This window comes from Lissotriton helveticus, chromosome 10 (genome assembly GCF_964261635.1).
Source record: "Lissotriton helveticus chromosome 10, aLisHel1.1, whole genome shotgun sequence".
In the NCBI taxonomy this organism is placed as follows: Eukaryota; Metazoa; Chordata; class Amphibia; order Caudata; family Salamandridae; genus Lissotriton; species Lissotriton helveticus.
In genome coordinates this window covers 142,130,378-142,156,595 of record NC_136071.1, presented here as the reverse complement: position 1 = coordinate 142,156,595, position 26,218 = coordinate 142,130,378, and the positions used below count along the sequence as shown (strand labels likewise).

Here is a 26,218-nt window from a genome sequence, read left to right as displayed (position 1 = left end):
TTAAAGTTCTCAACGAATTTACTTCCGACCCCAGGACACTTCCGACTCAGGCCCCTACACAGGAATCACGCAACGCGCTGAGCACTTTCTTTGTTCAAAAAATTGCCTTGATCAAAGACACCATCCCGACTATCCCCCCTGGCGCTGGCTCAGTCTCTCCCCCCCCACAATGCTCTTTCTTTTACGCTTTTCCCCCCATTAGACCCTACCACTATGGCCACACTGGCCACCCGCGTTAAATCTGGATCTCCAGACGACTGTTGCCCCTCCACCATACTACGAAACATCTGCCACTCTCTACCCGACTGTATCCTTCCCCTGCTGAATTCTTCTCTGTCGTCCGGTACGGTACCCCGCTCCTTCAAGGAGGCCGTGCTGGTGCCTCTATTGAAGTAGCCTGGGGCTGATCCCGCCGTCCCGGCGAATTACCGTCCCATCTCTCTCTTGCCTTTCTTCTCTAAAATCTTGGAAGCCCATGTCACCACCTGTCTCTCACAGTTCATCGAGAGCTCCAACTTTCTTGAGACCAATCAGGCCGGCTTCAGACCCGGCCACTCTACGGAGACTGTCATCTTGGCTGTGTTGGATGCCCTGAGAGACGGTGCTGACAAGGGTACCCCCCAGGCCTTGGTTTTATTAGATCTGTCGGCTGCTTTCGACACGGCGGACCACAACATCCTTCTCCACCGTGTCGAGCAAGCTGGCATCCAGGGCCTGGCGCTGGCATGGGTCAAATCCTTCCTGACCGGGAGGTCTCAGACCCTCAGCCTGGGCACTTTTAGAGCTCCTTGGGAGCACTTGCCCTGTGGGGTCCCTCAGGGCTCCTCCCTATCCCCCCTCCTTTTCAATCTTTATCTTCGACCCCTTCTCTTTTCCTTGAGGCAGTGGGACGTCACCGTCTTCAACTACGCGGACGACCTGCAACTCATCTTTCCTCTTGATTCCCCCTCTGCTATTCCCAACTTTCAGGCAGTTATGTCCCACATCCTATTGTGGATGTGCCAAAACCAGCTCAAGCTGAATCCCGGAAAGACGGAGCTTCTTCTCCCTGGTAAGAGCTCTACTTACTGGGGTCCGCATTTTTGGCCGGTAGAACTTGGCCTTCCCCCCCACCCCTGTGGCTTCGGTAAAAAGCCTAGGGTCACTATCGACTCCGGTCTCTCCCTTGGGCCCCAGGTGGGGACAGTTGTCTCCTCCTGCATGTTCCAGCTGCGCAGGATCAGGAAGGTGGCCTATCTCCTCACTCCTGAAGCTCTCCTGCAAGTAATCATGGCCCTTGTCCTCTCCCGCTTAGATTTTTCGAATGCTATCTATCATGGTCTGCCCAAAACATCTCTTTCTAGACTACAATTCGTTCAAAATCAAGCGGCGAGATTGGCCTTTGGGATTCCGAAATGGCAATCCGCCAAACCCCTCCTTCTAAAACTGCACTGGCTCCCCGTCATCTCGAGGGCAGCCTTTAAGATCGGCTGCCTCACCTTTAAATCTTTATCTGGTTCCTGTCCTGTCTTTCTGAAAATCCTCATCAGGACCTACAGTCCCTCACGGAACCTGAGATCCTCTCATCTGCACCTCTTACTCATTCCCCCTGTCAAACTCTGCAGATCCGGAGGCCGGAGATTCGCATTTCTGGCCCCCAAACTTTGGAATTCCTTCCCCCTCTCTCTCAAAACCTCCAACTCCCTCACCCTTTTCCGTAAATCCCTAAAAACTTGGCTCTTCCCTCATTCCGGCTAAACCCTTCTAGCCCCTCAGTAGTTTGCCAGCGCCAGGAAACCCACGGTGTCAGCGCGCTTTACAAGTTCCCCTTACAATACAATACAATACAATACAATACAATTGTGTTTCCAGCAGTACTCTTCCTAAAAGTTTTAGCAATTAACTTGTGTTGGTCAATATAAACAGTTAGGTCTAAAAATGTCACTGATTCTTCACTAATGTGTGAAGTAAAATGTAGATTAAGTTGTTATTAAGTCTCTCCACAAATCTCTCAGCTAAATCTGATGAACCTCGCCATATAATAAATAAGTAGTCAATAAAACGTGACCACATAACAACATTCTCTGGCAGTTCTTGTGAAAAAGTCTGCGCCAGCACCTGCGCCTCCCACCAGCCCATATGCAAATTAGCCTAACTGGGGGTGAAGCTGGATCCCATGGCTGTACCTCTCAATTGGCGAAAGAGATCCGATCCAAACAGGAACATTTTGTTATTAAGACACCAATGGATCATTTCCAGAATCATCTCGGTATGTTTGTAGGGACTAAGTGGCCTAGACTGCAAACAATATTTAATTGCTCTTATGCCATCCTCATGGGAAATGAAATGCTCGTACATAATAATGATACATCTAATGTCATTAAGATGTACTCATCCTCCCAATTAATATCATATTTTTTTTTATCCCCTGTGTCTTTAATGTATGATGATATTTTTTTTTTCTTTACTGAATCCTGAAGAAAAGAAATCTACATGTTTGGAAGTTTTCTCAAACAGGCCACCAATGGCTGAAATGAATGGCCGGCCTGGAGGTTTATTCAAATTCTTATGTATTTTCTGTATCCTGTATAAAATAGGGAACACAGATGCATCTGTTTTGAGGAAAAGAAATTCTTTTTGCGTGATTAGACCTGATGATCTCCATCTAGAGTTCACTTTAAAGCTAATTTTTGATTTTTAGTACTTCACTTTTTTGTATTTCTTCATAACCGTGCATGTCCCCCAATTGTTCTTCCATGTACATTGCCAGTGGCATGTATGTATATGTATGTATATGTATATGTGTGTGTGTGTGTGTGTGTGTGTATATATATATATATATATATATGTATGTATATGTATGTATATGTATTATGTATGTATATTAATCGCACAGTGGTGGTTGCAACTGTGTAGTTATTGTTAGTTCAGTGTTTCCATTGGAAGAGCATTTTTTATTTTGCTAAAAACTTTTGTGCCGTTGACGAATCTTCACCAAACATTCTAAAAAAAAAAGTTTGCCTATTTCCTGGAAACGTTTGGGCCGATCCGTCAAGTGGGACACAAAGAAAAAGAGGGTTCTCAAAACATTTATTTCCAATATTAATTCCTGTAGGAAACTTTGCTGTCTGATACAGAATAATCAGCTGAACAGAATTGCACCAAATTTGGCAAAACGTTCTTACTTTACTCAGAAAGTGTGCTGAAATCAAATCCGGTGTTTTCAAGAAGTTATGGTGGTCCTCAAGGGGATAAAAGTTAAGTATATGTGCACAGTTGGTCTTGCTGTACCGAACATTTTAATAGTGCCCTCTGATTGGCCAATGGGGTTTTTCTATTCCAAAGCGATCTGATTGCTGGCTGTAACTCGGAAGAAGATGTTGCAGTCACCATGGCAGGAAGGCCATTAAATGTTTGTTCAACTAGAACCATACTCCTAACACATAAAGGACCAACAGTTGGGATGCCATCAAAACCATTCTGCAGACAGCTGCTATTTGCTTCATGGCCCAACAATCAAGTGATCAAACTAAACTACCTCCCATGGTATAGAACATACAAAGGTTAGAATGTCTGATATTTACTTATCTAATGCCTGCTACCTCAGTGCCCTGTGGTAGGTTCTGTGTAGAAATAGTGTCTTAAGCATAGAGCTGGCTTTCTCTTACAAAATGGGAAATCCCACAAATGTGTTAATTGTGCATAATGGCAACGTCTGAAAATAAAGCAAAATGGAATCAAAATCCCTGCCATACCAAATAAAGCTAGATAACGGATAGCAATGACGCAAGTTAATTACCAAAGAATTTCTGGAGTTTGAAGCAAGTTTGCGTACCCAGTTTACGGCTTCACTTCCAAGGCATTTGCCACATCTTTGGAAGATTGCAAAGTTTGAGCCATCTTTTCTGGTAAAAGAATAAATGTTGATTTACTCATCCAACCTGAAGAAATTAGAAAAAGTTAAATTTATAAACCTTCAGTTTGAGACCATCCCTGTTTTCATACCTGTTGCTATCTTTACATTTTGTTTGGTAAAGTTATATAGACTTACATATGTGAGTTATTCTGTCGGTTCTCCAATAAAAGGGATTTCATAGTCTCCTTCAGAGAGGCAGTTGTGATGGTCTCCCGACGTGCAAAAGCTCTTTCTTAACCAGTGAATTGAAGACCTATTTAAATACTAAAACAGTAATGTTAAGTTGTGTTTCAATATTGAATAATAGACTGGTTGCAGTTCTCTACTCTGAGCCTGCAGTATTATTCACTGGTCGATTGTCGCTTGATAATACATGTTTGATATGCAATAACATTTTGTGTTGTCTTGTTGGTCTTTTTTTTCTTTCTTTCTAAGACCGTCACCGAGATGAAATTTGAAAGTGGCTTTGTCCTTTTGATCTATGCCCTTTACAGAGATCCCCTGGTTTCAATATATTAATTAATGGCCTGGCTTTCATTTCAAATTCAAGACACAGGACGTGCTGCCTCTTTCCATTAACTTTTGTTTCCAGCACTTTAAACGTTTATTATTGCTGCAAGATCACATATTAAATTTTGGAGTCTACAGACAGAGGGCCATTAGTTAAAATGTATGCTTACTCAAATACAATTTTACTGTGGCTTAGAAACTCATTGTACTCCATCCCACCCATTCTTAATGCTATCCAGAGATATGCCTCCGCTTTCAGCTACTTCCTTCAGCAAGGGTAGATCTGAATTTTTTTGCAATCCTGAGGGTCCCTTGGGGCCAACTAGCCCACCAGGTTCCTCCAGTATGCGCCAGGGGGCTGCATTGTAGAGAGGTGTTGAGAGGTCACGCCCCTTTTTACAACACTCTGCAACGCAGCTCCGTGGCGCATACTGGAGGTACCTGGTGGGCTAGTTGGCCCCCAGGGAACCTCAGGATTGACAAGGAATTAATTCCCCAACTTAAACCACGCCACAGGGTGTGTTTGCACACATGTGAACTCAGGCCCCGCCCTCTCCCTTCACCACTGTGCAAACACGCCCAGTGGCGCGTTTCAAGTTGGGGGATTAACTCCCCTTGAATCCTGAGGGTGCCTGGGGCACAACTAGCCCACCAGCTACCTCTAGTAAGCGCCACAGAGCTGTGTTGCAGAGGTGTAAAAAGCGGCATGGCCTCAGAAAACCACTCTGCAACACAGCCCCCTGGCGCATACTGGAGGTTCCTGGTGGACTAGTTCGCCCCCAGGGACCTCCAGTATTCAAGGGGAATTAATTCCCCCTCTGCAAACGCGCCAGGGGTCGCGTTTGCAGAGTGCTGCATGAAGGGGGCGTGGCCTCTGGGCAATGCCGATGTTTTGTTTTTTTTAAGAAGGGGGGCTGTGTAGTCCCCCCTTCTTTTTCTATTTTTTTTGCTCTGGGGACCCCATCCCCCGGGGCTCTGCCTTGTTTTTTATTTTAAACATTTGTTATGGAGGGGGACCGCGTGGTCCCCCTCCCGGGCCACTTCTGGCCCCAGGGACCCCATCCCCCGGGGCCTGTCCTCTCGTTGGGGACCATGGGGGGGGTCCCCAATCCCCCCCACGGTCCCAGCCGGCTCCCCGCGTCCTGCGGGAGCCGGCATTGCTTTTCTACATGGGGAGCAGCTAACATGCGGGGCAAGGAAAGGAACAGGTACGGACCACAGCAGCTTGAAAAATAAGGTGCGTTTATTTTCAATTAGACCACCACAGCATGACGCGTTTCGACCGGGTCACCCCGGTCTTGATCACATGACGTGCTTGCAACAGGCGTGTCATTAAATAGTGATTAACAGAATGCCACTCCTACTAATAAAGTAGACATCGACAACATACTTTCAATGGGATTCAGTACAAATGATTATGTAGGCAAATGACAAATCCTAGCATAAAAGTAATTGCTATAAATCACACCCCAATATAAAAAGAGACTAGTCATGTAAAATACGACAGTACGGTGTGGCTAAGTGGCCCAATATTGGGGTGAGAAGTATGAAAGTCATGTACATAAATAACCATGTACCGAAATGTTGAAACTCTTTTGTATATGGAATACTAAAAAAGTAAGGAATGGCAAAAAAGTGCTAGTGCATAAAAAAGTGAATTTAGTGATGCATGTAATAATTCATTAAGACAGGTAGTCAAGCTAAAATATCGACTGTAATTGGAATAATACCTGGATATGTATGCTGCCTCATAGGGTCAAACAACATGAGCACAAGGACATGTTCAAATCAGCAAAAATTATATATCTTATTAAGAGATCCACGATTGACAAATGATTAAGCCTAGTCAGTTGTATATCCTAGATAGAAAAAAACTTCTGATCCCAGTGGATATCTCTATGTAATTAAATTGTGTAAACGTTACAAGTGACACCACACAGTGGAGACAATCTGTTAAACAGATGTTAGAGAAATTCTAAATATGTCTGAACATTCAGAAGATCGTATATACATAAGTATGAGCAGCATGATATTGGTGGATGAATCCATTCCATTCAGAATGTGCAAAATTTAGCCAGCTTTAAAGTGCCAAAGTTTAGCAACAAAGAAGTGTCAATCATATAAAAAACCAAATTACTGTTTTAAGTGAATAGGATAAACTCTCAAATGATTGCCCTGTTAAAATAGGTGTCTTATGTATCAGAGTAACAATAGATCTGCTCGTTATGTAATCCCCAGTAAAGAGTATCCACAATACCATTTAAAACCAGTTCTTTAAACAAAACCCTCTCGGCAGTTAACAAACCAACATTTTGGCTAAAAACTGTAAAAGATTGAGAATAGAAAACATTGTTAAAAATATGGGACAGCGGTAAAAACTCCCTGGAATAAATACATAAAAAGACTGTATAGATACATGGCAAAAACACCCGACAGTTATCCAAACTATACACCATAAAAACAGGGAAGGCTGCTCACTATAAAATACATTGTATATCATAGAGGGCAAAACATGTGCTAGAAAATACAGTTAAAGAAAGTTGTGGAGATCTTCTCCAGTATTCAATCCATTTGGCATCTTAGTGTCTAGTGTCAAGATGTATTCAGACTCTAACTGGCGTAGCTGTTTTTAGGTCTTGCCTAGCTATTGCGTAAGCAAGCAATCTCTATGCGAGAGATATAGAGGTGCTCCAGGAAAGCTTACCAAGAGGGCTTTGGAATGTGGATTATGGACAGTGCATGTGCGCAGGGCGAGCGCTTGCCATTTGCTCATTCAGACTTGAAAGAAAGCCGCTCGCACACCAACATTCCACCATTTGTCTGAGCCTCGGCATCAGACTTCAAAGGAATGCCCCCCGCTTCCGCCCCCCCCACCACAGCAATGCAGAGAGCTTGTTTTTAAGCAGCCACACCAGTCGCTACTTCCACCCACCCTTCAATACACATGCTGTGCATATATGCTGTTTTTGTTGATCAAGCTTTGTAAGAGTTTTATTAGTCTTCATAAACTAGAATGCAGTGTGTTTTAACTAAGCATTTGGAGTGCAGTCCGTTCGTACCCCTTTGCTTAGACCAGCGTTTTTTATGTAGAAGCTTCTTCCTTTTGTGAATTTAGACTGGCACATCTCCAGTCTCCGCTGAGGCATGTGTTTTATGTTTTCTCACCCTCAATTAGTATTGAACCCTTTGGGCACTGTAACAACAGAACAGTTTGTTTTCCGTGTTTTTAGACTCTACCCCTAGAAAGCAGTTTTGTGTTTTTAGACGACTGTCAATTTTGTGTTCAGTTTCTGCTCTCATATCTTCCGATGCCTGTGGGCAGATTGATTTTCCAAGATTGCAATCAGGTCTCCACCCTCCAACTCCACCCTCCAAGTCCAACTCCACCCTCCAAGTCCAACTCCACCCTCCAAGTCCAACTCCGCCCTCCAACTCCACCCCATCACTCGGGGACACCACCACATCACTCGGGAACACCACCACATCACTCGGGAACACCACCACATCACTCGGGAACACCACCACATCATTCGGGAACACCACCACATCGCTCGGGAACACCACCACATCACTCGGGGACACCACCACATCACTCTAATACACCACCACATCACTCTAATACACCACCACATCACTCTAATACACCACCACATCACTCTAATACACCACCACATCACTCAGCCCAACCACATCATCACTCAGCACCACAACAGCACTGTCCTTGCTTGCTACCAACAAGCATTACCATAGCCAATAGGACTCGCATTAGGAAAGTGTAAGCTATTGGCTTTGTGAATAACTATGCTGTTAATTTATATATTTTCAAAGCCAACACATATTAAAAAAATGTGTCAATTACAATACCAAAAGCTCACACTTTCCTAATGCGAGACCTATTGCATTGCAAATGCTTGTTCTCTATTGCCCCCTCTTGGACGTTTAGGAACCGCATCAATAACAAAATATGACAGAGCTTTCAAGTTGTTGTTATGAACTAAATTGAAATGACGGGCCACTGGAAAATTATGATCTGTGTTCACTATAGCACGCAAATGTTGTAAGATGTGGTTGAACACCTGAAGCTTTGTACTACCCACATACTTGAGGTGACAAGTGCATTCAAGCATGTAAACCGCAAAGTCAGTGCGGCATGAGTAGCGACCCTTAATCTGGATAGGTGTAGAATCAAATGCATTGGTATACTCAATTTTATTTATACCAAATTTTCAGGCCCTGCAACTGTTGCATTTGTAGAAACTATTTTTAAGGGAGAGCCAGGTGGTGGGTGGCTTCATAACTTCCGGACTGGTTCTCACCAGACTGTCCCGCATAGAAAGGGCCCTTCTAAATGTGATTGAGGGGGAATCAGGGAGTACCTGTGAAAGAGTCAAATCTGTTTTGACAATATGCCAATTCCTAAGGATAATATTCCTTACTTGTTGTTGCTGGTTACTGTAGGTGGTTATAAGTCTTATACTATTGGAATCGGCTGGATTCAAAGTTGTGGTATTTGACTTAGAAACAGTGTTCACAATCCCTGATCTTTCATTGGCATTGGCCTTCGTAAGTGCTGCCACTAGATCACTGTTCTTATAGCCACAAAGTAAAAATCTATCAAAGCCCTCTGTCTGGCAGATTTGCCTGTCTGATTCAGTGCTGCCCATATGGAATGCTCCTGATTAGATGTTGTGGATGAGTGCTGTGGGCATGCAAAGTGGAATTACCTGCCGTAGCCTTTCTATGTAGTTTCGTGTGGATTGTGTCATCCTTGATGTAAATTTCCACATCTAAAAACTGCACGCTCTGATCACTAATATGGGCTGTGAACTGTAAATTGGACTCATTAATGTTAATGGTGTTCACAAAGTTCTCGGCAGACTGTAAATTACCATCCCATATTATGCAGATGTCATCGATGAATCGCCACCATTCAACAATGTGGGCCCCAAACCGCTGCCCATGAGTGCGCCTGAGGACATGCTCCTCCCACCAGCCAACATGTAAACATGCATAGCTGGGGGAGAAGCATGCCCCCATTGCCACCCGTGCAGCTGGTGGTACACCTCCTTTTTGAATAGAAAGAGATTGTTATACAAACATAGCTCAATCATTTTGAGTATCATAGCATTGTGTTTGTAACACTGTATACCTCTAGAATCAAAAAAATATTTAACAGCCGTTAAACCATCTTTGTGTACGATACTAGTATACAGTGAACAAATGTCCATCACAATCAGCAAATAGTTCTTTTTCCAAGTCACTGTATTCAATCTAGTGAGGAAATGACCAGTGTCCTTAATATATGATGGTAATTGTTCCATCCACATATTTAGAGGTCACCGCTAACAAACTATTCTGAGCCGATATAATCGGACGTCCTGGAACCGGAGTCTCATTTTTGTGGATTTTCGGAATAAGGTAGAACACTGGGGTGATGGAATGGTCATTTTTCAAAAACTTGTACTAATTTTTGCTGAGCAATCCTTCCCGCTTCCACTGAGATAAAAATCCATGTACTAATTCCTTGGAGTTAGTAATGGTTTGTTGGGTGACGTTGGTGTAACAAGTGGCATCTGAAAGGTGGCGCTCAGCTTCTGCCATGCACATGTGTCTTGGCCATAAAACAATGTTCCCACCTTTGTCAGCTTTATTTATAATGACGTTGTCTGCTTGCTTGAGTTTGCGTGTATATATATACTAGCAGCCCGTCCCGACCTTGTCCGGGAGCAACAGGCTTCCCCGACCCCTGCCCGCCCCAAAATTGCCAAGCAGCCCGGGCCCCCGCCTGGCCCGTCCCCCGCCTGCCCCGACCCCTGCCTGCCCTGACCCCCGCCTGCATTCTCTTTTCTCCTGCAGCCCGGGCCCCCGCCCAGCCCGTCCCCCGCCTGCCCCGACATGGGTCCCCGTACCTCAGCCGCCGCTCCTCCCGCCTGTCCGCTGCTCGCACCGCCGCTGGCCTGTCCGCTGCTCCTCACGTCACCGCTCCTCCCCCGCGCCATGTCCGCCGCTCCCTTACCTCAGCCGCCGCTCCTCCAGCCTGTCCGCTGCTCGTACCGCCGCTGGCCTGTCCGCTGCTCCTCACGTCACCGCTCCTCCCCCGCGCCATGTCCGCCGCTCCTCGTCGCGCTCCTGGACGCCGCTCCTCCCCCCGCTCCTGACGTGAGCACGCACGTCGCGGCCGGCGCTACTTCGGAGGGACTACTTTTTTTTTACTGTACATTTTTTAAATAACGTTTTTTTTTTAAATTTATATAGCCTATAACCATCTACACACCCTGAATATTCCAACGGTGTATCGGGTGTGTGGATTGGCGCTGTGGTTCCCGAGTTTACCCGCCTCAAAGGCTGAAAGTTCTTCCTTTATTATAGTAGTGTATATATATATATATATATAATGATACAATCCAATAGTGTCTGGTTTCTTTATTTTGTGACTATCAATGTTAAAATAATCCAGTTGGGACCAATTGTTTTTGTACCATTACGCCACTCCCAGCAGCTGCAGCCTCAAAATCCCTTTAGTTTACCCTTGCAACAACATGGGCACCCTGTTGGAGTTGGATCAGGCACCCCTGCCCCATTGGCAAGCCATTACTTCGGACAAGTGGGTGCTTCAGATTGTCTAGTTGTTTTGCGCTCTTCCACTCTTCAAGACCACCTCTCGCTTTGCTCCTGGAAGTGCAGTCTCTTTTGGCCAAAAGAGTCATCAACAGAGTGCTGGAATTAGAAGTATTTTAACGAAAAAAATGCCAGTACTGTTCTACAATTTGGACCTAAATCAGCTCAAAACACACGATGTAAACAATGTGCCTTGTAATCACGTTTTTCTATGAATAAATCTTTTTATTATTTTGCATCAAGTTTTTTTCTCATTAATTTGGTTATTATTTCACCAATTTTCACATTTCAAGAAATCATCTGAACACAACATATACATTTTGACATAAAATTCTCTTGACACAATATCTTATATACATTTCTAAATATTTATTCATTCAAACATTCCCTCTCATGCATCCACAGACATCACACATTCATATATTTACACTGGAATAACAATATTCACAGAATGCCATAGATCACTCTTTTTGAAAACTTATTTTGAGCATTTATGAATTATTAGCTTTGATCTTATGGCTCTGACAGTCTACGCGTTTCAAACTCGCGTTGTTTATGGAGGACAAAGAGCTCTGTAATTCTGAGCTTATGTGGTGCCTTTCAATCATCCCCGGCGCTAAACCATTTATATTTCGGATTGAGCGTCCACCAGTATTTGTATGGACTGCCTGGCTTGGTGCTTATGTGCAGGCTGCTGTGTACAATGTTCTTCGTGGCGACTCCTGCCTATTTTGCAGGTCACCGTCCGAAAGAGAAGGGATCACTCGTTTCGCGTGGCATCGGTGGCAAAGTCCTTCCGGGTCCGCAAAGGATCACGGCATTAGAAGTAGGCCTTGGTTGCTATTGCAGTTGCTTTTTGGTGTGCAAAGATGGATGCCTTTGCCCAATCTTGGATCTGGGCCCTCTCAATGCCTTCCTGAGGAAGGAGAAATTCAAGATGTTAACACGTGCGTTGTTTTGTCTGCGTTGGACCCTTATGATTGGATGGCAGCACTGGACATACAGGATACCTATTTTTACATCCCTGTCCTGCAGGCCTAACAGTGTTACCTGCGGTACATGTTGGGCCAGGAGCATTTCAAGTTTGCTGTGCTCCTTTTGGTTTCACCAGTGCCCCTCGGTTGTTCATAAAGGTGATTGTCGTGGTTGCAGCACACCTGCAGAGGTCAGTGGTCCTAGTCTTTCCCTAACTATACGATTAGCTGCTGAAGGCGGACTCGCCCAAGGCAGTAGTCACCCACCTCCTGACTACTGTGGACCTCCAGCATTCGCTTTTACTATCAGCATGCTGAAATCATACCAGGCTCCTCCTCAGATGCTCCCTTTCATCGGAGGCTTTCGGAATACAGTGCAATTCTGCACCAACCCTCTGACGCGAAGAGTCCAGGACATTCGGGCTATGATCCTGATGTTTCAAACTCAGTCCTGATTTTCAATTAGACTGCTGGTCCTAATGGTCTCCTTCATCCTGCTAGTGAAGTGGGCTCAATGACATATGTGGGCTTTGCACTGGAATCTGAAGCCTCAGTGGTTGCAGCATCTGGGGAACCTGTCCGATGTTGGCCAGGTTTTGAGAGAGACTACAAAAGATCTTCAGTGGGTGACTGGGTGGGGGTACAAGCCCCCAATTGAGTCAGTGGCAGACCCCTCTCCATTCCTCACCTAGGGCTGACAGTGGTTACTGGTGCATCGCTTTTGAGCTGTGGCTGTTGTCCGGGAGAAGTGGACATCAGAGGCCTCTGGTCTCTGTCAGAGCCTGGGCTCCACAAGGTCTTCTGGAGCTGAAGGCAGTTCACTTGGCATTGAAAGTTTTCCTGTCCTCCATCAAAGGTAAGCTGATCCAGGTGTTCGTGGACAACACAACTGCTGTGTGGTACTGCAACAAGCAGGGCGGAGGAGGGTCATGGAGCCTGTGCAGACCGAGTTGGAACGTCAGGGCATTTTCCTGGTCATACAGCACCTGGTGGGCTCTCTAAACGCCAGGGTGGACAAACTCAGCTGTCTATGCCTCGCCGACCACAAATGCATCTGGAGGTGGCTCAAGGTCTCCGTTAGGACTGTGGAAATCATTGGCTAGATCTGTTTGCAAAAACAGAGAACTTGCAATATTAGCACTTCTGTGCATTGGAGTTTCCAAAGTGGCTCTCGCTCAGAGATGCATTCTGACTAGAGTGGAATATGGGGCTCCTATTTGCCTTTCCAATGATACCTCTTCTCCACCGAGTTCTCAAGAAGATCAGAACCGATCAGGACCAAGTCATTATGGTGGCTCCGGCGATGGGACTATGTTATAAGAACTCCTGAGGATGTGCACCTGTCCTGTTATCAGGCTGCCCTTTCGTGAGGATCTCCTGTCACAGCAGCAGATCAGGGTCCTGTACCCCGAACTTGCTCACTCTTCACATACATGCGTGGAGATTGAGTGTCATCAGTTGAGGGTCTTCGATCTTCATCCCAATGTCTATGACGTCATCTTGGAAGCCAGGCGTTTATAATCAGAAATTGTATACGTCTGATGTTGGGGCAAGTTTGTGGCTCGGTGCGCTAAGAAAAACATTGACCCAATTTCTGCTCCCCTATCTGAAGTGTTGTTTGTTTTGTCTTTAGCCCAGCAAGGCCTTACTCTGGGCACAGTTAAAGGGTATCCTTCAGCAATCTCAGTTTTTTTGTGGTTGCCTGGATCAACCCTCTCTGTTTATGTCACCCGTTGTGAAACATTTTCTAAAAAAGGTCATCATCTTATGTTTTTTCCCCACACGTTCCTGTATGCCACACTGGGACCTTGATTTGGTACTGACATTTTTTACGTGTTTTCCTCTTAAACTCATGTTTACCTGGCTTTTCAAATTGTGACTGTCTTTCTGATGGCCATCACATCGACCAGGAGAGTCCGCGAGCTGTGGGCTCTTTCTGTCCAACCTCCAAATACCAGCTTCTTCCCAGACAAACTGATTCTCTGAACCCATGTCTACTTTTTGCTGAGGGTTGCGATGCCCTTTCACGTCTGCCAAACCATCATGCTGACGATTTTGTTTGCTCCACCACATCTCTCCAAGGAGGAAGAATTACTCCACCACCTGGTAGCCACACAGGAGATCAGCCAGTTGACCATTGCTGCCCATAAGAGGGCAGTGGAAGTCTCTATAGACCATACCAAACTACAACGGGTGAATGATCAACTCTATGTAGGGTTCACTGGATCAAAAAAGGTAAAAGCAGTGCAGACCATCTCCAGATGCATAGTACTTTATATTAAAATCTGCTACGCATTGGCCAGGAAGCAACCCCTGCAGGGCTTGCGGGGGTCACTCCACCCGAGCCAAGGCTGCATCTTCTGCGTTAACTCGCGGAGTTTGTGTCCTGGATATCTGTCAGGTTGCTACGTGGTTTTCTTTACACATGTTTGCAAAACACTACTGCCACCTCAGTCCGGTTTGTAGTGACACGTATTTTCCTTGTTCAGTCCTGTAGGACTCTTTGGTCTGAACCATTTCATAGACTCTTCTCCAGGGAGGTATTGTTTTGGTATCGGCAGCTAGAAGTCTCTAACAGATGAACAAATTACTTGCCTTTCAGTAACACCTTATCTAGTAAGTGCTCTATATAGCCGCAGATTCCTTACCGACTCTCCCAACTCCTGTCTACAACCTGGCCTGTTCCATCTAAAAAGGTTCTTGAAGGTCCTTAGAATATGCACACTGCTCATTGATCTTCTGCCATGGCTCTGTGCTTCTGGCGTGGAAACAGTGACGGACAAAAGTCAGCGCGCTGGGGTGGCGCCTATGTAGGCACTGCTCATTTCACTTTCAGCGCAGGCTACACAAAGCCGTTCAACACGTGCCAACTTATGGGGTACTGCTCAAGATTTTCTGGATCCAGTCAGATGCCTGGGGAATATTTTAAGGTAAGGAATTAGTGGCTAGATGTTCTCCACCACATAAGGCGTTACCGAAGATAAGACATTTGTTCTCTATGTGCAAAAACACATGCAGAAGACAGTGACATTAAACCATAAACACGCCAGATTCTTTGTCAATCCATGACAACCACTCTTCCTTTCTTGTTAGGGACATGTGGAAACAATTAATATAACTTTTTTCCCCATTGGGATGTTTTACGTTAGCCTCTATACCTCTGTGTTTGTTCCATCGTACAATGCCAAACTAGGCACTCTGGTTTCTAAATTCTCTATATTTCCATAAACCAGCTTAATGACTTTAAGGAAAGGGATCGCATCAATCTGCCAGACTTTAAATAGGACCATTATTCTTTCTTAATTTCACATAGTTTTAAGTGGTTGGGTGAAGATAAAGTGAATATTCCCTCACACACCCCTTTTGGTTAGCTACTGAGACTTTCATGGTCCACCCTTTATTTATAATTTAATCTCTAAACACAATTTTCATACACAACACTCAACACTGATGATATAATCTGTGATACAGCCCCTGTGGAATCTGATCCCCTCCAGGGAAGACGTGGCTTGGCAGTTCGGGATGGACTGTTCCCATGAGGCACAGGGTCAGACTGATTTGCATATGGCCATGTCTGAACTGGGGTGGCGGAGTGAGCTAAAGAATGATGATGGATTAAACCCTGATCAGTTGACTGGGGGTGAGTCCTTGCAATGTTCAACACTCCGTCCATCATCCCCTTTGGTTTTGCATGGTTCCGTTGACCAATACCAATTTGGAACATTATGGTTCAACTCTGAGTTCAAGCCAGCTGCTTGTGTAGCACGGGCTTTGCATTACGCAGACCTCCAAGGGTTCAGGCGCCATTAAGATATTTTGAAAAACATTCTTATCCATAAGTAGAATACATTTCTCTCCTCAATTTAAGTTACCCTCTGAGGAGTTCTCAGGCTCCTCCAGCTCATGTTGGCTGGCATGGAGGTTTTTTGGAGCCTGGAACCCAAATACTCTAAACCACTCTCACTGGCTAAAAATAAATCTGCTCCTCTCTCGTGGATGTATAGTCTCTAAAGATTATAAAATCTTAAAAGACCAAGAAATTACTTGGGAGTGGTTACCATTATACAAAAGCCCAGTGTTAGTGGAAGAAGACATTTGCTACAAGCTCTGGTTTCTACTATCCAGTGTTGACTCCTGCCTCAGTGGTACAATTACATTTCTTTAGCCTACATTCGGTCTTACGGCTGCTTAAGGAACATTTTGCTGCCACATTGAGAGTCCCCAATTTTCTGACTTACTTTTCAAATGTGGGTTCTCCCTCGCAGACAAATCTGAATGTTCCAAGACACAACCTTCTATCTAATCATTTAGACAGTCTAAATTTTAACATTCACCCCCCAAACTCTCTGGCCTTCGCGTTATTGATGTCTCCCTTGTAATGAGTTTAACTGCAGTTGTACTACAATTCATACTCTTGGAGAGGTGCCTGGTGCATTACTAAATAGGGAGCACATTACACAATGTGTGGTGTTTTGTTGGGATTCTGGTGTTTTTAAAGTCTGGTTTATGTGGGAAGCATTTTTGAAATTGTATGTGAGTGACCAAAATGGTGTCATTTTTCTATCTTGTGTCACAGCATCTAATAATGTGATGGTGGGAATAAGAGTGAGAGATAGAACGCACACAGTTTATATTAATTGGTTGCGGTGAGGTGCTCTGCAGGTCTTGTATGAAATTCTTGAACCACTGAACCACATAGTCATAATACAGCAGCCAGTTCAGATTCTCTGTATATTCAGGGCAGGAGTATGAGGTTGCAGAGAGAGTCCCATGGATGGTACTTTAACAAGAAAGTTTAGAATACCTAAACCTGTTCAATAGAGCAACTGGTGAAGAATAAGAATTAGATCTGAAGGGAAGGCCTATATTATTGTCATTCAAGATACAGATGTTTTACTGGAACAACAGGGAGAAGAAGTGGAAACCTAGAAAATGGCAATTACTGTCCATGTCAATCTACCATCGTAGCACAGCGTGTTAGTGTTTTATTGACTATCTTTAAAATAAACCTCAACTTTGGAACAGTCCTGGAGCGCCATGTTCTATTCTGCACTCGTATGTTAAGAATTGTGTTTGTAGTTTGGCTCAGCAGACCACCACGTCTGATTTACTTTTTAAATAAAGCAAATTTCTTTTTGTAATGCCGCCCATTTTCCTTAAAGGAAAACTGGATGCATTATAAAAATAAAAAGCTACCTTTTCATTTTCTAAGAGTAGGCAATGGTCCCAGGGATCACTGCCGGCTCTTACAAAATGTTGGCACCCACATTAAAAAAAAGGAGAGGGGTCCCTTGGGGACCGGCTCCCGTTTGAAAATGGGATACCACCTCCTTCACGGAGTTGGTAAAATATGAATGTTTTGCATATGCATTCCGGTTGCAAAACATTCATACATGCCTCTGCGACTAACTATTAGGAAGGGACGCTCTTTGCACGCTCCTTCCTAATGCCAACTCATAAACCTTGTTTTGGGAGTCAGTAATAGGTTACAAACTAGGGTTTGTACATAGAAAAACGCTTTTTGTGGCGATTGTGAGCTCAAAAAAGCTAATTACATCTGGCCTCTAGTAATCAAAAACTATTTTGTTATCATCAAAGCAATAGTTATTGCATGATTAATCTGAATCTGAATAGGTCGAATTCATCTTGTTGATGAACCCAGTATAATCAACTTATAGATTGATATTTTAACGATTGCAAGATGCTTATTAGATTGTGGAGTGAAACACATTGAAAATTTGGGGATTGTAGTGGGAATTTTTAGCTTGCAGGTGAACGCTTGAGCTTCCTGATTTAGATTGTTTTGTTATGTTTATCTCCTTTCGATCCTTTGCTGTAATGATTAACTCTATAACTGCTTCGAACGTTCCGCGCCAGTGCGGAACGTTCGAAGAAACAGGCGGGGCTGCGACGGCCAACGTTCGTTCGCAGCACCAGCTACGGAGCACAGAACACAGAACGACGACGGGAGCACAGAACGGGTTAAAAGTCATTGTCCACACTTGTTTTTGTAAGCAACATTTGAATTCTGAATTGCAAACCAAGGTTTTCTGTCTGAATTGCAATACTGTGTCAATGTATCCAACCTGTTGCATTGTGTTTGTTTCATTTACGTGCACTCCTCTATTTAATGACAATTTAGGGAAGCCAAGAGTTCTAGCTGCTTGTCCTCTGTGGTTCCTTTCAGCCTCTGGACTGATGTACAATTCCTATGATTTAGAAAGTTTGATTGATATTGTAAAATTAAATGTGCATTTGTCTTGACAAGTTATGTTAGATACTTATCAGTTACTTTTAACTTTGATGACTGATGTTGCTAATAAAGAGAGAGGGAGATACAAACACATGCTCATGTGTCATTACAGATAAAAGATGTTTATTGTCACTTTCTATGATGATATTGGGTTGAGGTGGCCCATGGGGAGGGGCCATGTGAAGTAATATCCACTGCCACTAAATAGCACTCACTTATTGTGTTTGATTTCTTATCTGTTTTAATGAACAGAGGTTGTGCTGCAGCCAGCTCCAGCCCTGACATGGAGAACTATTGGAGGGGTTTTGGATTTTTACATCTTCTTGGGTCCGGATCCAAACTCTGTAATCCAGCAGTACCAGGAGGTGATAGGTAAATATAATTAAAACTAACATTTTTTCCCCCTGTTATTGTACATAAATGCAATGGTGGAACCAAGGTGTAATGCTTTCAAGGACTATCTAAACAAATAGTGGGTACAATTGTGAAGTCACTGTGAAGCAAATTTTACTTGAAACATTTATACGTTATCCAGTATTATGGGTGTCTTTCATAGATTCACATGCCTGAATCATTCCCCGTCGTCGGGATGGGAGTCCCCGGTACATAAATAAAGTAATGTTCTATAGACATATAGAGAAATAGGCCCACAGGCCTTACATTAGTAACATATCTATGTCCTTTTGAGAAAAGGACCAAACTCTAGAAGAGAGCCAATCAGCTGTCACCTCCCTCTAGAACCTTCCTGGGAGGAGCCTCAGTCCCTCAGATTTTCTACCGCACGTTGTGCTAGGGAGTCTCCTTCGAGCTCTGCTCAAATTCTGTGTTTTTTTCACTTCATTAAATAACTTTGTTGTCAGGAATTCTACTGGATTCTTTTCTACTATGGATTATCTTCAAATACATTCTTTAAAGAGGAGAAGAAAGGATTATTTAGAGCCTGTGCAACTTGTTCCATGAGGTTGCTCTACACTGATGATCCTCACACTGACTGCATTTATTGTCTATACCGCAGGCCAAAGACTGCAAGGTATGTTGCACTTTCTCAAGTAAGTTTCTGAGAGGTCGTGAAGGGTGACTTTTAATATGGTGTCAAACGTTAAGACCAGAAAGGAGGTTTTTATTTTCTCCAGTGACAGTGATGAGGCTTTTTCCTCAACATCTAGGAGATCTCAAAAGAGAAGAAAATCTCCTCAAGCTCATTCCTCAGGGGAATGTTCTGAGAAGGCCCTCAAAAAGACCACTCATGGGTATTCTGGGCGCAGTCCTTCAAAATCTCCTCACTCTGTGGTAAAGGAGAGTAAAGGACTTGCTTTTGGAGAAAAATCATGTGAAAAGACGAATTATGAGCCGTCAAAATCACCTCCTCTGGTCATAGGACCCTTCAGAAAGCCGTCTTCTATTCCTCCTGCGGTAAAGACTAAGAAACCAACATCGTCAACAGGATCGTCGACGAAGAAACCACCATCATTGCCTATTACAGCCTCTCCGTCGACGACGGGCTCGTCTACGACGGGCTCGTCTACGACGGCTCGTCTACGACGGCTCGTCTACGACAGCTCGTCTACGACGGCTCGTGTACGACAGTTCGTCTACGGTGTCGTCGTCGACGGCCTCGTCTACGATGGCGGCGTCTACGATGGCGGCGTCTACGATGGCGGCGTCTACGATGGCGGCGTCTACGATGGCGGCGTCTACGATGGCGGCGTCTACGATGGCGGCGTCTACGATGGCTCGTCTACGACGGCTCGTCTACGACGGCTCGTGTACGACAGTTCGTCTACGGTGTCGTCGTCGACGGCCTCGTCTACGATGGCGGCGTCTACGATGGTGGCGTCTACGATGGTGGCGTCTACGATGGCGGCGTCTACGATGGCGGCGTCTACGATGGCGGCGTCTACGATGGCGGCGTCTACGATGGCGGCGTCTACGATGGCTCGTCTACGATGGCTCGTCTACGATGGCTCGCCTAGAATGGCTCGTCGACGACGGCTCGTCTACGATGGCTCATCTACGATGGCTCGTCTACGATGGCTCGCCTACAATGGCTCTTCGACGACGGCTCGTCGGCGATTGCTCGTCGACTAGCGACGACGCCACGGCGACGACGGCCTCGTCTATGACTGCTTGTCTACGACGGCCTGTCTACGGCGTCGACGATGGCCTCGTCTATGATGGCCTAGTCTATGATGGCCTCGTCTACGATGGCCTCGTCTACGATGGCCTCGTCTACGATGGCCTTGTCTACGATGGCCTTGTCTACGATGGCCTTGTCTACGATGGCCTTGTCTACGATGGCCTTGTCTACGATGGCTCATCTACGACGGCCTGGTCTATGACTGCGATCTCGTCGACTGGCTCGTCGACGAGGGAAATTCCAAAATTAGAAATCATCAGGAACTCACCTACTTGAAGAGTAGGATTCATAGGAAGAGGAGCAATAAGTTAGGCTGACAACTCCTCAAGTAATACACCACCAGAATCCGGTCACCACGGATGATGATGATCAGGAAGAGGGAGAAATAACAGATCCCAACAAAGAATGGGATGATTACTTGAATCCGTCTCCGGCATCTCCCTCACCAGGACCGGTAGATTCTCCCCATTTTTCCATAATATAATGGAGAGAGCTGCGAGAGGTTCCAGCTTCCTACAAACAGAATGCTTCCTATACGATTTCAAGGAGCCTTTCCAAACATCAGTCCAGGCTATCCCCAATTGTTAACCATGTGTGGGAAGAAGGTTTCAAAGTGGTGAAGACACCGGCGACAGTTACGCCTGTGCTCGCTAGGTTGGAGGAACAATATAATGCTCCTTTAGACGCACCAGCGTGTTTAATGGGCCATCCAAAACCTGATTCCGTGTTTTCGCAAGCGGTGCAACAAAAACCTAAGAATCCCTCTGCGCCTATATCAATACCTCCTGAAGAGGGGAGATGCTTGAACAATGCAGGAAAAAGATTCTCATCCATGTCTGCTCTCTTAGTCAAAGCTGATAACGCCCTTGCTATTCTGGGCAGATAAGACCGGCATATGTGGTGCGATATGGCACCAAACATGGACCTCTTCCCAGAGGACAATAGACAGGAGGCGAGAGGCGGTGCTAAGGCGTCAGGGGTGGTTACGTGCGACTGCCTTTAGACTGGAAGTCTAAGAAAATTGAGATCCTGAATCTCCCTTTCGATGGAGAAGTTTTATTGGGAAACAAGTGAATGAGACATTTCAAGGTATCAAGAAAGATACAGTTATCCAGTATTATTATTGAAAGATTTCCCACTTTTTACAAAATTGGAAAAAGATTACTACGGACCGTTGGGTCCTTCAATTAGTACGATTCGGCCACTCTATGGAATTCATACAAATCCCTCCACAGACTCCGCCCCGCCCAATGCAACACAAATATCTACGGCTGCTTCTACGAGAGATCTCGATTATGCTGCATAAAGGAGCAATAGAGAGAGTACCTCCATCTTCCATATCCCGATTCACAGGAATCACAAAAAGTATTTGCGATTTGCAGTAGCGGGTAGACACTTTCAGTTTTGCGTTCTGCCCTTCGGGCTCAAGTCTGCACCTCGCATATTCACGAAATGTCTTTCCCCGGTGGCGACATATCTCATACAGTGCCATTACCAAGCCTTTCCGTATCTGGACGACTGGCTGATCAAGGCTCCATCCTTAGGAGACGCGTCCAGGTCTTCCAACGCCTGTTTAAGGGTTTTCGATGGCTTGGGTCGCACACTCAATCAGGAAAAATCGGTCCTACAACCTTCTCAGTGCATCAGTTTCCTAGGTGCAACCCTGGACAGACGTTCAGCAAAAGCTTTCCCATCCGGAGAGAGGATGAACAAGCTCCTGGCACTAGATGCTATAGTAGCCACGAAGAAGGTCTTGACAGTCCGCCTCTTCAAATCCCTTCTGGGGATGATGTCATAGTGTATCCTCCTGATTCCTCGCTGTCTTCTACGGATGCGACCTCTACAGGAGGCGCTCTCGAAGCAGTGGGTCCAATGCACAGGGTAATTCGACGACCACATAAAAGTGAATCCTCCGATGATCAGAGCCCTGCAATGGTGGATGTCATCTCGAAACCTTTCTTAAGGCTTGACATTCCTGCTCCCGGCTGCTCCTCATATTATCACAACAGACGCCTCCTTTGGAAGGCTGGAGAGCTTTTCTGCAAGAGCTACGGATAAGCGGGAAGTGGTCTCCTATGAAGAAGAAACTTCATATCAATCTGCTCGAACTGCGGGCGGTCTTCCTGGTCTTCAGGCTTTCCTACCAAGGATCAAAAATTCCCTTGTGCTCGTTCTGACAGACAAAACCACGACGATGCACTACCACAACAAGCAGGGAGGGACACGCTCGCTGACACTCACTCGCGAGTCGCAGAGAATCTGGAATGGGATAATCTCAAACAAGATATCCCTTCGGCGGAGTATGTCCCAGGCATGGACAATGTACTCGCCGACTCCTTGAGCAGACGGAAAACAGCATCTCACGAGTGGGAACTGGATCAGAAGATACTCCACCAAATCTTCTCGAGATGGGGCACTCCACAGATTGACCTATTCGCAACAAGAGCCAACGCACAATGCCCACACTTCGCAAGTCATGACATGGCGATTGCTGCATGAGAGCAAGTGTGGGAGACCTATTGCTGCATGAGAGCAAGTGTGGGAGACCTATTGATCGAGCTTTGAATCGAATGACGGATACATTGTGCGTCTAAACTGCACTGTACCGACAAGTTGATTGGATTTAACGAGTGACCAACAGCCCACTAAGAGAGAGTATCCTGAAAATCAACGATCCCGTGCGCTCAAATACATAATATGAAGTGAAGTCTGGCAAGACTCATTTTATCCTCTCAAGGAAACAAGTGGCAGGCTCCTGCATTTGAAAATTCAGCAGAACATTAAAAAAGACAAGTCCTGACAACACAGTCATTCAGATCAGAATAGCAAAGCCCTGAAGAGAGTCCGGTGATCCAATACCTGGACTCGAAACGCGTCGGCACAAGCCTCGTAGTATACCGAGGCGCGGTGATTAATATTCAAGTGAAAACCGACAAACTGGTCTTTTGTTTGGGAAAAACGTTATTGTTCCAAATGTATTCATAGAACAAACGATGTTGATGATGATTTTTCATTTCATGTCTTTGAATTAATTTCTGATTAACGATTAGGTGTTTTTTTGACAAATACCAATTCACTTTTTTATATGAATTGTTTATTATTATGATTTATGGTCTTTGTTGATATAATTTATTTCAATATTTGCACAATTGATCACAGAATTATGTTATGTTGGTTAATGTTGAAATGACAATGTTCTATCTTTTTCCACGTATGAATATACTTTAAAAAATATGAAATAATGAATGGATTGAAAATTAAATTTCTATGGTAAACAGAAGGAACGTGTTTATCCATTTTGCCTCTTTAGTAATTGCAATAACCAAATATATGAAGGGTTGGCTAATTTCATGTTAATAACACACTTCGCAAGTTGGCATCCCCAGTCAGGGTCTCTGGGAATGCATTTTCGATCGCATGGCGCAACGTCTTTGCCTACGCCTTTCCCCCATTCCCGATGCTTCCCAGAGTCCTCAGAAAAATGAAAGCGAAACCTTGTACTCTCATTTTAATAGCCTCAACTTGGCCACGACAGCATTGGTTCACGGAACTCCACAGCCTATCTCTGGAGCCACCGATCCGTTTAAAGCAGTGTCCGTCTCTACTCACAATGAGCAACCGGCAAGTCCAACATCCGAATCTACCATCTCTCAGGTTAGCCACCTGGCTCCTGAGTTCCAAGAGCTTCGAAATTTGAATATTTCAGCTGACTGTAGAGCCATCCTAGCTCGGGCTCGGGCTCGAGCAGATAGCACCAATAAAACATATTCTCTGAAATGGAAGAGGTTTTGTATATGGTGTAGAGATCGAGGAATACACCCTTTCACTTCCTCTCCGGAGCAGGTTTTACCTTATCTTTTACACTTGGCAACGTCGGCCCATGCTCACTCCTCCATCAGGGTCCACTTGGCTGCAATATCCCGCTTCAAGAGATCTTCAGAGGGTCCTTCTCTCTAGTCTCATAGACTGATCAAACAATTTTTAAAAGGATTGTACAGGACTTTCCCTCCGGTGAAAATGTTGCCACCTGCCTGGCACCTTAATATAGTCCTTAATCAACTCATGAAGCATCCCTTTGAGCCGGTGCACAAGGCTGACCTGAAATACCTATCTTGGAAGACAGCTCTCCTTCTTGCACTCACCTCCGCGAGGAGGGCGAGTGAGCTGCAGGCATTCTCGATTCAAGATCCTTTCCTACAATTTAAACAAGACAGAGTGATCTTGCGAACAAATACGAAGTTTATTCCAAAAGTCCCATCGGATTTCCATCTTAATGAGCCTGTGGTTTTGTGCACTTTCTTCCCGAATCCCAGTACGGCAGCGGAAAGGTCGTTGCATTCACTGGATCTCAAAAGGTGCTTAAAATTTTATATAGACAAGACAAAAGCTTTCAGAAAGTCAAATCAGTTATTTGTAGCTTACAGCACGCCCAGGAAAGGTCTTCCTCTCACTAAACAGAGCATTGTCCGCTGGATCTCGGCGGCTATCTCTTTTTGTCATGAACAAGCAGGACATGCACTGCATTCCAGAGTACGAGACTGTTCTACTAGGGCAATGTCCACATCCATGGCACTGTTCGCAGATGTGCCTGTCATTGACATTTGCAGAGCGGCAACATTGAAGTCGCCACATACCTTCACTAGGCATTACTGCCGGGACACAGAACTTATGAAGGACGCAGCGATGGGACAAGCAGTACTTCGCCATCTATTTCACTGGAGGTGAGCCTTCTGTCATCCCTCCATCCATTTCATGTACGCACATTTCTCTACTATGTAATTTGTTGGTACTTGTTGTTTGCAAATATTTGCTCTGGCTAGTCGCTTGATATGTTATTATCTAATGACTTGTATATGATGTACCATCGGAAATGTGCTCTCTGCATTACTTGCTACTCTGATTCAGGCATGTGAATCTATGAAAGACACCCATAATACTGGATAAGAAATGCGTTACTTACCTGTAACTGCAGTTATCCAGTATTGGTGTCTTTCATAGATTCACATGCAACCCTCCCGCCTCCCCTGGAAGGGCTCACCTAATTCTTTCAGTGGCACGACTACTTAGCTTTGTGCGTACAAAAATCTGAGGGACTGAGGATCCTTCCAGGAAGGTTCTAGAGGGAGGTGACAGCTGATTGGCTCTCTTCTAGAGTTTGGTCCTTTTTACAAAAGGACATGGATATGTTACTAATGTAAGGCCTGTGGGCCTATTTCTCTATATGTCTATAGGACATTACTTTATTTATGTACCGGGGACTCCCATCCCGACGACGGGGAATGATTCAGGCATGTGAATCTATGAAAGACACCAATACTGGATAACTGCAGTTTCAGGTAAGTAACGCATTTCTTTCCAAACACCTACTTTTATTGTAAGTGTTAGGGAGCTTAACATACCTGGGAAAACTTAGTTTTACTGGATGTACCTGGATCAATAAAGTAGCAAATGCAAAATTATATGTTCGGGGCATGTGTGCTGTAGATACTGCATACTCCTGCCATCTAGTTTTGGGTCGAGATGTTTGCAAGTTGTTTTTCTTCGAAGAAGTCTTTCCTAGTCACGAGGTAAGGTGACTCCTCCTTTCGGTGATAGTGTGCATGGGCATCAACTCCATTGTTAGATCAATTTTTCCACCATCGGGTTCGGACGTGAATTGCTGTGCTCTGGTTCAAAACTGTTCTTGGGGTTCCCTACGGTGCGCAATCCACTCTACCCTTGGCGGTATTGTTATCGAACGCGTTTCCCTCTCTCCGCATATGCATTCGATCGGAAAAGTCTCCTCTTCACTCAAAAACATCGTGGGCGGCCTTAGGGCCTAGCTGTGTCAG

The 26,218-nt window shown here is 44.9% G+C and overlaps 1 protein-coding gene across 3 annotated transcripts in view; it reads left to right on the top strand.

Moving 5' to 3' along the window:
- The window catches only part of LOC144786032 (lysosomal alpha-glucosidase-like), an 828,834-nt gene that overhangs the window by 215,639 nt on the left and 586,977 nt on the right, over positions 1-26,218 (top strand). For all 3 annotated transcript variants that reach the window (XM_078664954.1, XM_078664952.1, XM_078664953.1), the window contains exon 6: positions 18,503-18,622. In XM_078664954.1, the coding sequence (XP_078521080.1) occupies positions 18,503-18,622 (120 nt within the window). The remainder of the gene's footprint in view (positions 1-18,502; positions 18,623-26,218) is intronic.